This window comes from Cynara cardunculus (genome assembly GCF_001531365.2).
Source record: "Cynara cardunculus var. scolymus isolate 2C chromosome LG 11, CcrdV1, whole genome shotgun sequence".
Lineage (NCBI taxonomy): Eukaryota > Viridiplantae > Streptophyta > Magnoliopsida > Asterales > Asteraceae > Cynara > Cynara cardunculus.
In genome coordinates this window covers 3133660-3146259 of record NC_037538.1, presented here as the reverse complement: position 1 = coordinate 3146259, position 12600 = coordinate 3133660, and the positions used below count along the sequence as shown (strand labels likewise).

The following is a 12600-nucleotide window of genomic DNA, read 5'->3' as shown; positions in this document are numbered from 1 at the left end:
GGGACAAAAATAGAAACTTTCAACAAATTATAGGGACTAAAAACGTAGTTTTCTCTTGTTTTTTAAAAATCGATTCGGACAGAAAAGGCTTCGTTAATCGTTACAGTAACCAGCATCACTCTTCCCTTCCTACTTCGTCTCCCCGCCATTTCTTTCTCCGAAGAAAACCACCAAACGAGAAAATGGAAAATCCAAAACCTAACAGATTTTTTTCATTCGAATCATACCCTAGCTACGATACCCGCTCCAATGAACAACCACATCCCTACAAGAAATCGCATCTTCAGGTGGTGATTCAAAGGAGCGAAGGAATAGGATGAAGATCAATCTGATTTTCACCATCTTCCTCACCATAATTTTGGGGATACAATCACCCAATGGAACGAGTCATTTGGCCACCGCCCAACAGTACCCTGATGCCGACACCCTCAAGAAAAATCCCGCCAAATTAGACGAGGTCACCAAATCCATCTATACTAGATTCAATGATATATCCTTACTTTTTCATGATGATGCCATCAATGATCTTAGCTTCTGCATGAAAAACATGTAAGTTGTAGTATTCTTATCCATTTGTTCTTATAATTTTGCCATTCATCTAAGTTCATTTTCAAGTTATTAATTCATAGACAAGCATTTGTTTAATTCATTTAGGTCTCTCTTAAACTTATTGTTTCTCCTTAAGTTTAAGACTATGGTACTGCTTTACGATTGAAAATGTTGTATGAAAGCTACATAGTAGTTCAGTTATGTTCAGGTTAAGAGTCTTCCTTTCTAGAATGTAACTGCATTATTTAGGTTAGTTCTAAATGCTTCAAGTCTTCATATTTTTTAATATTACTAAAACTAGGTTCAGATATTATGAAAGACTGGGAGGTTGCAGAGTTAGGTGGTTACTACAGGAGTTAGACTCCATCAATGGCTGCACATAGGAAAATAAGATTCCTAGGTGGCAAAGTCTCACCCTAGTTAACTCAGTTCTCCTTTTAAATAGAGTATATAAGATTGTTTTCCGAGTTCTAATCATTGCTACATCAATTCCAGAACTGCTGAGTGGAATGAAGCTTTTGATTTCTCTCATGATACGAAATTCTTGTCAAACTGCATCCAGAAAACCAATGGTAATAGCACTTCTTTCGATTCTTGTAGATACTGTAAAGAAGAAACAAGAAGACTGATAATATGTTACATAGATTAGGTGTACTAGATAATAATTTACTTGAAGACACAATGTGGTTTCTGGGACCATTTATTTTTAGTAGGGGTTCAATGTAGGACCCTTCAATAGGCTGATGCAGGATAGGTTACTTTTAAATGTTTTGTTACAGTACTCCGCAATTGATGATGGGTTCATGAATTTATAGGAAATATTGCACGGCGCTTGTGCACTGCGGCAGATATAAAATTCTACGTTACTGTTGTCTCAGAAACTGAAAAACAAGGATTTAAGACGTCTAGTTATGTGAAAGGTAACACAAACTGTAATCTTACCTCTTGGGTTCCTGGATGCGAGCCGGGTTGGGCTTGTGCTGTTGGGAAAGATGTTGAGGTCAATCTAAAAAACAAAGATGAGATGCCTTTTAGAACTTTCGATTGTCAACCTTGTTGTGAAGGTTTCTTCTGTCCAACTGGTCTCACCTGTATGATACGTAAGTTTGATATGCAACCTTTTTATTTATTTACATGTAATGTGGCAAAGCACCAAATAGTGTTGTACTTTTTTACCTTATGATTCTTTTTCCATATCAAATGTCATTCATCAATCAACTATCTGACTTTTCTTTTCTTCCTTCTGGCTAGTAAATGAATTCCTTGGTTTACCATTAAAATGCAATGCTAGTTTAACTAGTGTGTGTCTAATGCTTGTGGCGAAGGCATGGTCATCATGTGCCCCCAATCTGTTTGGGGTCACACCCACCTGCTAGAAGGCTTAAAATATGGCTGGACCATGTCAAGCTGGTGCTTTGTACAGATCATGTGGACCATTTGGCCAAAGGTGCTAGATATACCACGGTATTCAATATATGTACATACATACATACATACATATATATATATATATATATATATATATATACTAGTTGTGATTGTGATAAGATGTGATCATTTCCAATTTTAAATTTGTGCTTTCCTATATGTCCATTAATTTTTCTTGTACATAACCTGGAGCTTGCAGAAAAACCCTGTGTGATGATAGTCTAGAAAAGCAGCTTTGCAAAACGATCTGCAGCACATTCTTGAAGCTTAAGTGGTTATTAGTTGTTGTATCTTGCGGGACTTTATGTTATGGCCTGATTCACATATATTAAGGTTACAGATTCTGAGATTCACATGCATGGTTTATTTTTGTTAACAAAAACTTGTAACCGCCAGGAAAGCAAACTTCGTGGTCTATGCAACTTGTTTGGCATGAACACGAAGAGAAAAGTTATTACTTCATTAATCTGTACTCTATTTCAGATAGATACCGCTTAGGCAAGTATCTGGAAAAGTGATAGGGACTTCTTAAATGAAAAGGAGGGAGATTCAATAGTTATGTTTTGGTCAAGGCATTTATCGTCATGTACGGGATTGTGGAGCCAAATGTTCTAAATTTGCTCATTTTGTTTTGTCATTGAAGCTTGCCCTGCTGGCTCTTACTGTCCTCTTGCTCGTCTCAACCCAAATACTAATATATGCGATCCGTAAGTTATTCTCCTTCTGCCCTTTGTTCAAAAAATTCCTGTGAAAAATTGATAGTCTGAAAGCTAAGAGTGTTGTGGCGTTATCTAGTGTTCCCTCAATCCCTAAACAAATGAGCTTTTTTGCTCAAACATTGTGATCTTCGATTGTCAGTAGGCATGGTTCATTCAAACTTACTCCATATGATTTTCACAAGAGTTTTAGTTTAATTTCAACATTATACAGAATTAGAAATCATGCTTAATCTTTTGTAATAAAAAAAAAAAAGACATCTCCCATGACAAGTTTAAAAGAACTCCTTACAAACAACAGTTGATTGCAATAACAAAGATAATTATTATGAAAAAGAATTCAATAACTGGAAGTGGAAGATATTTCTCGTTTATTTGGGACAAAAGTTCAAATCATATAGCTTATTTAATTTTGGGATGGAGGGGGCCATGCATTAGATATTCCCCTCTCATGCTATCTTACTTGCATGGGATTGGGGACAGATGAAACCATGCTTTGATAAATCAGATGATGCTGTGTGGTAAAAGCATGGAGTGCAAAAGTACTGACAGGGTGGAGAACATAATTGAACAGGAATGCTTGAACTCAGAGCCTAAGCTATTAGATACCGTCATACCGACTAAACTCAAAGCTTAAGCTGTTAGAAAGAGCGTCAACAGTGATTATATGTTTGAATTGCTCGCCTCAATTCATGGTTTTACTTACATTGGCCTTGATGAGCTAAGAAATATTTATTAAAATGCAGATATCGCTATCAACCACCTCCAGGAGTGACCAACCATAGTTGTGGCGGAGCAGATGTCTGGGCAGCTGTAGTGAATAGTCGTGAGGTATTTTGTCCAGCAGGGTTCTTCTGTCCGTCTTCCATTGAGAAATATTCTTGCGAACCTGGGTATATATCATATTTCATGGTGCTTGTACACTTGTCAATTGTAGGTTGGCAATATTTTTTCTCATATTTAAGCATCATGAGTGTATTTTAACCACTTCTTGCCTCACTATTTACTTTATGGTCATTTATCTTATTTCAGGCATTACTGCAGGCTTGGATCAACAAAGCAAGCAGGTAACATCTACACACCTATGTCATGGTGCATTGTCATGACTACAAAGACAGATAGCATATAACACAAATTGGTTGTTACAGTGCTGTCTCAGACTGGGGAAATAATTCTAAAGTAGATATGCCATTATATATAGAAGCCCAGAAATGATAGACTTTATAGCACACGCATCTACTTTGCTTTGAGAGAATTAACTGAGATGATTGTATTGATAATATTCCATTTACCATGATGATATACTAAATTCTTGACAATATCCTAAGCACAGTGCCTACCAGATGACCTCAGTTATTGTTCCACCAAGTAACATGTTTACTAGTAAATGGTATAGTAAATACTTTTTTTCTATTTCCACTGTCATGAATGTATGGAGTCTATATCTTCTGATTTCTTATCTTCTGTATCAACATATATGGTGGATTTCTTATGCTTGGCACATTTATACGACTCATTTTTATTTGCATTTTAGTGCTTGGCACATTTTTTGTCGCTTTACTCAGGTTAAACTATTATAACGTGGATGAACTTGCAGAGTGTTATCAATTGGCTAAATGTGACAAAGAGGCTGATCACCAGAATATCACTGCATATGGACTAATGATTTGTGTAAGTGCATATCTTACTCGATAAGACATAATAAGAAAGGGCATTAAATTCCATTAGTTATATGTTCCATGCATGCAAGAAAGACTAATACTGTTTGTTCAAAGTTTATTTTCTGAGTAAAGCTCAGTTTTGCCTATTCTAGTCTTTCCTTTTTACGTTGTATCTTTGCCTTCATATGCAGTTATCATATGTTTGCAAATGCGGCATAGATGAAATATGCAATACAGGGATAACCATTGATTTACTGATATCACCAAATTTCTGGATGCTGCTGTTTTGACTTGGCTGAGATCAAACTATGCTTTGAGTGAATTAGGAGGAAGAAGTCCTATTTCTACTATATAGTTTCTGAATTTGAATGCAAACTAATTGTTAATAGATAAATAAATGTGTAAAATATTTGTTTATATTTGGTTTATATTTTCCTTTCTTTGGTTTATATAGGTTTGGTTTGTATAGTTTTAGGTATCCCTTCTTACACTAATACATAAGCATGAGATTAACCCAGTGTAGAAGTGGAGTTTATACCTATGCATTTTTAGAGGCCTCGGAAACCGCCCTAGGGGTGAATTTTATACTGCTCACTTATTGACATACCCTATTAATTTACTGGGCATTATGTACTTACAGTGTTTTCTACGTACATATGTTATAATCTGTAAGCGTCTATACTGATTTCTATTCACATTGCTAATACCAAGGAGCTAGCTTTAATATCTGAAGTCAGGTCCTATATCTGATATAAGTTATTATTATTTGATGTAATGTAGATGCAACAGTTGCTACAATGCTGTTTATGCATTTCTGAGGAGTTGAATGCATTTAAACATCTTAATTATTGTGTAACGTACATTCTAACGTGGTTAATTTGCCAATGCAGGGCGCGTTGACACTTCTGCTTCTCTTTTTTTACAACTGTACGGATCAGGTTATCTCCACTAGAGAAAGAAGGAAAGCAAAATCAAGAGAAGCTGCTGCACTAAATGCGAAGGAGTTAGCACAGGAAAGATGGAAGTCTGCAAAAGAGGGTGCGAAGAAAAAAGCTGTTGGGATACAAAGCTCATTTTCACAAACATTTTCTCGTAAGAAGCTTTCTATATCAGACATGCCCAAGGATCCAGGTCAATCTAGCCTTGTACCTGGTGCCTTTTCATCCAAAGATGAAAGTGAGGATCAGAACAACCTTACATTGATGATGCGTGATATTGAAGAGGATCCTGAAAGTCATGATGGTTTCAATATGGAGATTGGAGATAAAAGCACGAAGAAAGGGTTAAGACCCAAGAAGTTACATACTCGTAGCCAAATTTTTAAGTATGCATATGGTGAGATTGAAAAGGAAAAAGCGCTGCAGCAGCAAAATTCAAATTTGAGATTCTCTGGGGTTATTCCTATGGCTACTGATACAAATATCAGGAGTAGGCCAAGAATTGAGGTTTCTTTTCAAAACCTGACTCTTACTTTGAAGGGAAAAAATAAACATCTCTTAAGGTGTGTGACTGGAAAAATTTCACCCGGGCGTGTATCAGCTGTGATGGGTCCTTCTGGAGCGGGTAAAACAACATTTCTTTCTGCTTTAACCGGAAAAGCAAGGGGATGCACTGTAAATGGATCGATTCTTATAAATGGGAAGAACCAATCTATGAACTCATACAAAAAAATTATTGGCTTTGTTCCTCAAGATGATATAGTGCATGGCGACTTGACTGTGGAGGAGAATCTTTGGTTCAGTGCCAAGTGCAGGTATGTAGTCAGTAGTTGCATTAAGCAGACAGGTGGTCCATTTTCTCTTCATCTTCTGCATCATGGAATACATTTTGATCATGATCTCATGCTTTCCAACACAAAGATGAAATTTTTGGGAGCATATGCTAATATGAGAGCACTTGGGGCTGCTTTGGCAAAGCATGTGGTACAATCTGATAACACACTGATTTTAGCAACTTTCACATGCAATGCCAAACACGTGGGTGGTGCACATAGAATCACTTATGCATTTCTAATAATTTGTTTAGTATTTCTCCCAAAGCTAATTATCTAAGGAGTTATAAAGTTGGACATTAGTAAGCTTTTGTTCACAAGTAATTGGATGTTTTGTTCATAATTCTCATTCTGGCGTGAAAGATGCATCCTGATAAGTTCAAGCCTGGAATAACTGAGAACAGGTCGCAACACTTGCTCCTAACTCAGGAGTTTGTCAAGTTTGTATAAGACCTTTAACAAGTGTTGTTCCTTCAATCGAGATGTGGAATGGCTGATCAGATGCAAATTCAGTTAATGGTAGGCAGTAGGGTCAAATCGGGTTGTTTGGGAGCCTTTAGCGGATTTTCTAGTAAAAGTTCATATGTTGCAACTAGCAAGGTCATTCCTTTGTGATTGTAATGTAATGCGTTCCTCATGTAAGCCTCTTTGCAATTGCAAGGGAGACGCTTCATGTGAAGACTATCCTCTCCAACTCTCCTGAGCCGAGGAGCCTGGTGCAACAGGGCCACCCTATGCTTTCTTGATTAATAAAATTGCACCTTTGCACTGATGATATTCATCAATTTATTTAGTGTATATGCACATGGAAATTTTTCTCGCTTGGGTGATCATTGATCAACTAATTATGATATCATGGGTGTTGGGTTTCATTCATGAAGTGGAAACTTCAAACATCTAGGTATGGATTAGCCATTGTGGTGTAATATCCTAAATATGGCTATTCGAAGTTCATAGCTTGTTGCATGCTAACATATTTCTGGTTCACATATATTGTTATTATTGTAAATTATAACTTATTAGTTAATCATTCATTAGGGGTAGATTAGTCTTTCTTTTTATTTCCTTTGTTTACCGTAGGTTATTCTATTGTGACAAAAGATTCCTCTTTTAGGTGGAAAATACCTATATTAGTAATTGTGATTTTACGAATGAAGAAGTCCTCAATATCTTGTTTATTCGCACCAATATTTTTTCTTTTTGTGTTGGTAAAAAAACATGCTTTGTGGGGGAGAGAGAATATTTCAGCAATCAAGTTAAAGTCAAAGGTATTTAACATACTCATACCTAAGGTTTTTTCACAAAATGGTGACAAAATGTATAACTTGTACAAATCTTTCCATTTTCCAAGTCGATTCAATCCATTCGTCCAGATCGCCATTTACTCGATCACATAAACCTCGTTTTCATGTATTCTTCATGATTAAGTTTTACCAATAAGAAACCCTAGCTTCTGTCTGTAATTTTTCACACACTTCACATTTCCGCTTGTATACTTTTTAGCTCCTTGTTCGATTTCATGTGTTGTGTTGTTTGATCATATTATTATGTTATTTTATGAATATGCAGGCTTCCAGCAAAGCTTTCTCGAGCCGAAAAGGTTCTTGTTGTAGAAAGAGTTATTGAGTCTTTAGGGCTGCATCCTGTGAGGAATTCTTTAGTTGGGACAGTGGAGAAGCGAGGAATATCTGGGGGCCAGAGAAAGCGAGTAAATGTTGGTCTAGAAATGGTTATGGAACCTTCTCTGTTAATCTTGGATGAACCCACTTCCGGTCTGGACAGTTCTTCTTCTCAGTTGCTACTTAGAGCACTTCGCCGTGAAGCTCATGAAGCAGTTAATGTGTGCATGGTGGTACACCAGCCAAGGTAATTCTCTTCAAGTGTGGCTGCCGTTGGTCTAATATTAAATGGGGTAAATCTTTAGCAACCACCAAAGTTACCATCAAACTCACCACAATCCTTTCTGTTCATGGAGAAAACAAAAACAGCAAATTAATGTATATTTTCTCTCCTCATACTAGACTTTTTGTGAAGAAGGAAACATGGTGAGTATGATGGTTACATTGGTGGTTAAACATGGTGAGTACGATGGTTACATTGGTGGCTGACATGTATTTACTCTATTAGATGAGTGACCCAATATTATCCTCATATCTAGTGAACTAATATGTAATATCCTGTTTCAGCTATAGCTTATTCAGGATGTTCGATGACTTGATACTTCTGGCAAAGGGTGGCCTTGTTGCCTATCTTGGTCCGGTGAAAAGAGTTGAAGAATACTTTTCAGGCCTTGGTATCCATGTACCTGAGCGTGTCAATCCTCCAGATCACTATATCGATATATTGGAGGGGATTGTAAAGCCCAACACAAGCTCAGCGGTGAACTACAAAGAGCTTCCTGTCAAATGGATGTGTCATAATGGTTATCCTGTACCACCAGACATGATGGGTTCTGATTATAAGGCAGGATCTTCAGCTGGACTAGATTCTGCTGAAGGCTCAAGCTCAGGCTCGACTGCCAGAGGGGCTGATGATCAATCTTTTGCTGGAGAATTATGGCAGGAGTTCAAGCTCTTTATTCACATGAAGAGTGGCAATTTTCTAAATTGTTTCTCGAGGAAAGACTTATCTAACCGCATAACCCCTGGTGTATGTCGACAGTATAGATACTTTCTGGGGAGGTAATCGTGGATATTTTAACCTTTGATTTTCAACTTGCTAATTGGTGAGAATTGTAAGGGTGTGTGGTCAGTGGTGTTGTTTTCATAACGAAGGTTCTGACTTCTGACCATCCTCACAGGCATATGAAGAACTTTTAGAGTTTGTTTGATTTTCAATATTTTATATATTATTTTACATTTGTTATGATTAAAACCATTCTACAGCATGTATTTGATGTAAAATGGTTCTTTCAGGGTGGCAAAACAGCGAATACGGGAAGCTAGGCTACAAGCTGTGGATTTTCTGCTATTGTTAATAGCTGGAATCTCTCTAGGAACACTTGCTAAAGTGAGTGATGAAAACTTTGGAGCAGTTGGATATACTTACACCATCATTGCATTTTGTAAGTTTGAAACCTCTGTGTTTTAGCTTATGATCGATCCGTTGCAAATGTCTTTGCCTTATGGTATGGTCAGAGGCTCATCTGTGTCAAAACGTTTGAGGGGGAGAATGGAAGCATTTGTGTCGGGTTCGGTGATATTACAATAGTTTTCTACTCGTATCTCAACTAGATGCAAATTGTAACTTAATGACAAGAGTGAACTCATGGTCTCTAGTTTGACAACGAGCCAATCTTAGAGGCTGTTTACCAAACACTTACTGGATAAGCGCTTACTGGCAAGAGAAATTACACTCACTTACCTTATCATGTAACATTATAGGACATTAAAATAGATTGTTGGTAAGCGTCTTAAACCCAATAAGCATGTTTCTTGGTTTTTATGCACGTGTGCATGTTATGCGCATGTGCATACCGAACAAATTGCTTAGAAATTATTTGTATGCACATGTGCATATCATCCAGATGAACGGTTGCCAAGGTGTTCCTCAATTTTCATTTTTTTGCGGTTTACCGCTGAACTTGACCTTTGAGTAATTTCCTGATAAAAGAAGTGTGTTAATTTTATGGTTCAGAAACTGATGCAGGTTTTGTGACAGTGGTCTTTAAACATATTCTCTCTCATTTGGGAAATATTTGTTGCTGACTTTCAGCTTTACTCGGCAAGATTGCGGCTATGAGATCATTTACGTTGGATAAGTTGCAATTCTGGCGAGAACGGTCTTCTGGAATGAGTTGCTTTGCGTACTTTTTTTCAAAGGATACAATTGACCACTTCAACACCGTAATAAAGCCGGCAGTTTACCTCTGCACATTTTATTATTTCAACCCCCCAAGGTCTTCCATCTTGGATAATTACATCATCTTGCTTTGCTTGTTGTACTGTGTATCTGGCTTTGCTTATGCACTAGCCATCTACCTTGAACCTGGTTCTGCCCAACTGGTGAGTGATTTGTAAGATAAATGCAAAACATTTCCTTTTTCAAGCAAAGTTCCAATCTGAATCCACCTCTTTCCCTGTTACCATCATCATAAAATATTGATTGCATTTATTTTGGTCCAATTTTTTTTTTCTATTTTGTCATTATCAAGGGTAGTTTTAGGTGCTGTTTGGTTGATTTTTCATTAAGTCCTGTATGGATAAAGCTGTGTGCGCGGATTAATCTGTCTGCATAAATTGAGAAAATTTTTGTTTGAGAGGGTTTTTTCATAAATGGAATGAGCATGTTCTTTAATTGCGAATGACAAGTTTAGAAAAAAACTTGGCTTTCTACATAAAGCTCCCCCTAGAAGCTTGCTGAATAAGCCACTTTCTATATCATTAAGCCACTATCAAACAATTATGTATAGCTGACCGGATAAGCTGTATCCATTAAGCTCATTAAGCTGCTAACAAAAAAAGCCCTTAGATGTTTTTGACTAATAATCAAACACTTCCGTGAAGCTCTGCATTTATTTTGGGCAAAAGCATGCACTTAGATTGATGTAATCAATTTGGAGTAAATTGAGTATGACCCTTTAGTTACTAGTTTCTTTTGTTTCATAGTGGTCGGTGCTGCTTCCAGTCGTCTTGACTCTTATCGCAAGCCAGAATGAAGACAAGGGTTCGGTTGTAACTCTTCTCAAGAAGGTTTGTTATCCTTCATGGGCTTTGGAGGCATTCTTACTAGCTAATGCCGAAAGGTTTGACATGATTTTACCTTTTCCGTCTCCTTTTATTATTATTATTTCAATAACCATACTACGTCAAATCACTATAACACACTAATACGCACCCAATGTGACACTTGAAAGTTGATATCAACTTTCTTTCAGTGAGATTGACCTTTTGAACCATTTTACTTGGCTTTTCATTGCAAAATGTTGCAACTCTCTTCATTTTGAATTTATATTTCCGCATTTTGTGAAGAATCTCTTTGATTCTTGCAAAGTTCTAGGGCCTGTTTGGTTTGCGGGATTTGGTTAGCAAACTAGAACATCAGTTTCTTAGAGCCCCATTCGAACCCTACAAGTGCTGAATTTTGCAAGTCTAAATACAGATACCGAGCGGTGTGGTTGCTAACAAGATGTGCTGCAATTGCCAAGAGAGGTTATGATCTAAGGGACTGGAAACTTTGCCTGATTCGGCTATTAGTCTCTGGTTTAGTTTTTCGTATTTTAGCTTTGTTCTTGTTAGTGGCCTTCCAGAAGAAGTAAATTCCGTCTGCCCATATAAACATGGAAGCATACAATCAACTCAAGATCTCGAACGCAAGAATCTTGTGAAAATGATCTTCATCTGATCGACTTTATTCAAGTTTTTACGAATGTGATCCGATGGAGGAGAGGTAGATCAACAGGTGACTCTTGTTTCTGTAAATCTTAACGTCGAGTGCCCTGTTTTTACGAAGAAGAATTCATGTTTTGTGATCGTTTCCTCTGTTCGAGCAACAAGATCACATTAGAGGACGAGATTATGTACAAAAGAAATACGAATATACATTGTATATTTCATAGTAAGAAGTATGTATATATATATATATATATATATATAGAGAGAGAGAGAGAGAGAGAGAGAGAAGTCATTTGTGTTATATGTTTGTTTTGTCATTCATTTCCTGCTACCTTTTTTGTTATTGTTCTTGTTGCTTGTTTCCGTACACTTGCACATATAGCTCCCATCGGTTCGTGGCCAAGTTTCAATCTTTAAAGCTCGGCCAATTGACGGAGTCTCTAAAACAAGAACATTAGTTCCTAAGAGTCCCATTCGAACACAACAAAAAGATTATCTGCACCAACTGCCAACTAACGGGTTGTCGAGAAAGAGGTATTGGTAATGGTTGGTATGTATGATATTTTTCATCCGAAGAAATGTTCAAATCTGACATTTTCATTATTTGAGGGACCAAATATGACAACCTATAGCTCTTTTTTTGACAACTTGATAGTTGATGCTTATCATTTTATAGTGTTTGAATGTGATTTTTAGGAACTGTTGTAGTTTTAAGGGCTCTGTTAGTTGGCTAAGCTTGGAAGATGGATCTCCGCCATCTTACAAGCTTAACAAACTGACAGATTCCTTAAAACTAGAAAAAAAAAAGTTTAAATTTTGTTATATCCTATACATTTTAAGCTTTTTTAATTTCTTACAAGCTAAAATTATCAGAAAGAAAGGTAACACTAAAAGGTATGTTACCAAGAACCTTTTCGCATATTTCTTTGCCACATCGTTCTCAACTCCACAATGGTAGACATTTACATGAACCTCATTTTTGTAGGTCTAATCTACTTTTCAACATCAATAATTATTATACAAATGAAAAATATATATTAAAAAATAATATTTGACACAAAAATTAAGGTAAAAACAAATAATTTCTACACAATAATAATGACTTATAAGAGCCTTTTACGTGTAGCTCAGTTGACAAATGA

At 36.7% G+C, this 12600-nt stretch overlaps 1 protein-coding gene across 1 annotated transcript; it reads left to right on the top strand.

Annotated features, from left to right (window-relative positions):
* The first annotated feature begins 316 nt into the window (after nucleotides 1-316).
* On the top strand, nucleotides 317-11382 carry LOC112520962 (ABC transporter G family member 28-like). The gene is made up of 14 exons (XM_025129588.1): nucleotides 317-549; nucleotides 1045-1121; nucleotides 1365-1649; nucleotides 2621-2684; nucleotides 3440-3586; nucleotides 3726-3760; nucleotides 4291-4364; nucleotides 5245-6107; nucleotides 7695-7991; nucleotides 8312-8806; nucleotides 9041-9189; nucleotides 9840-10129; nucleotides 10733-10869; nucleotides 11226-11382. Exons 1-14 carry the CDS (start codon nucleotides 317-319, stop codon nucleotides 11380-11382), a joined length of 3303 nt encoding a protein of 1100 aa, XP_024985356.1.
* Nucleotides 11383-12600: the final 1218 nt, after the last annotated feature.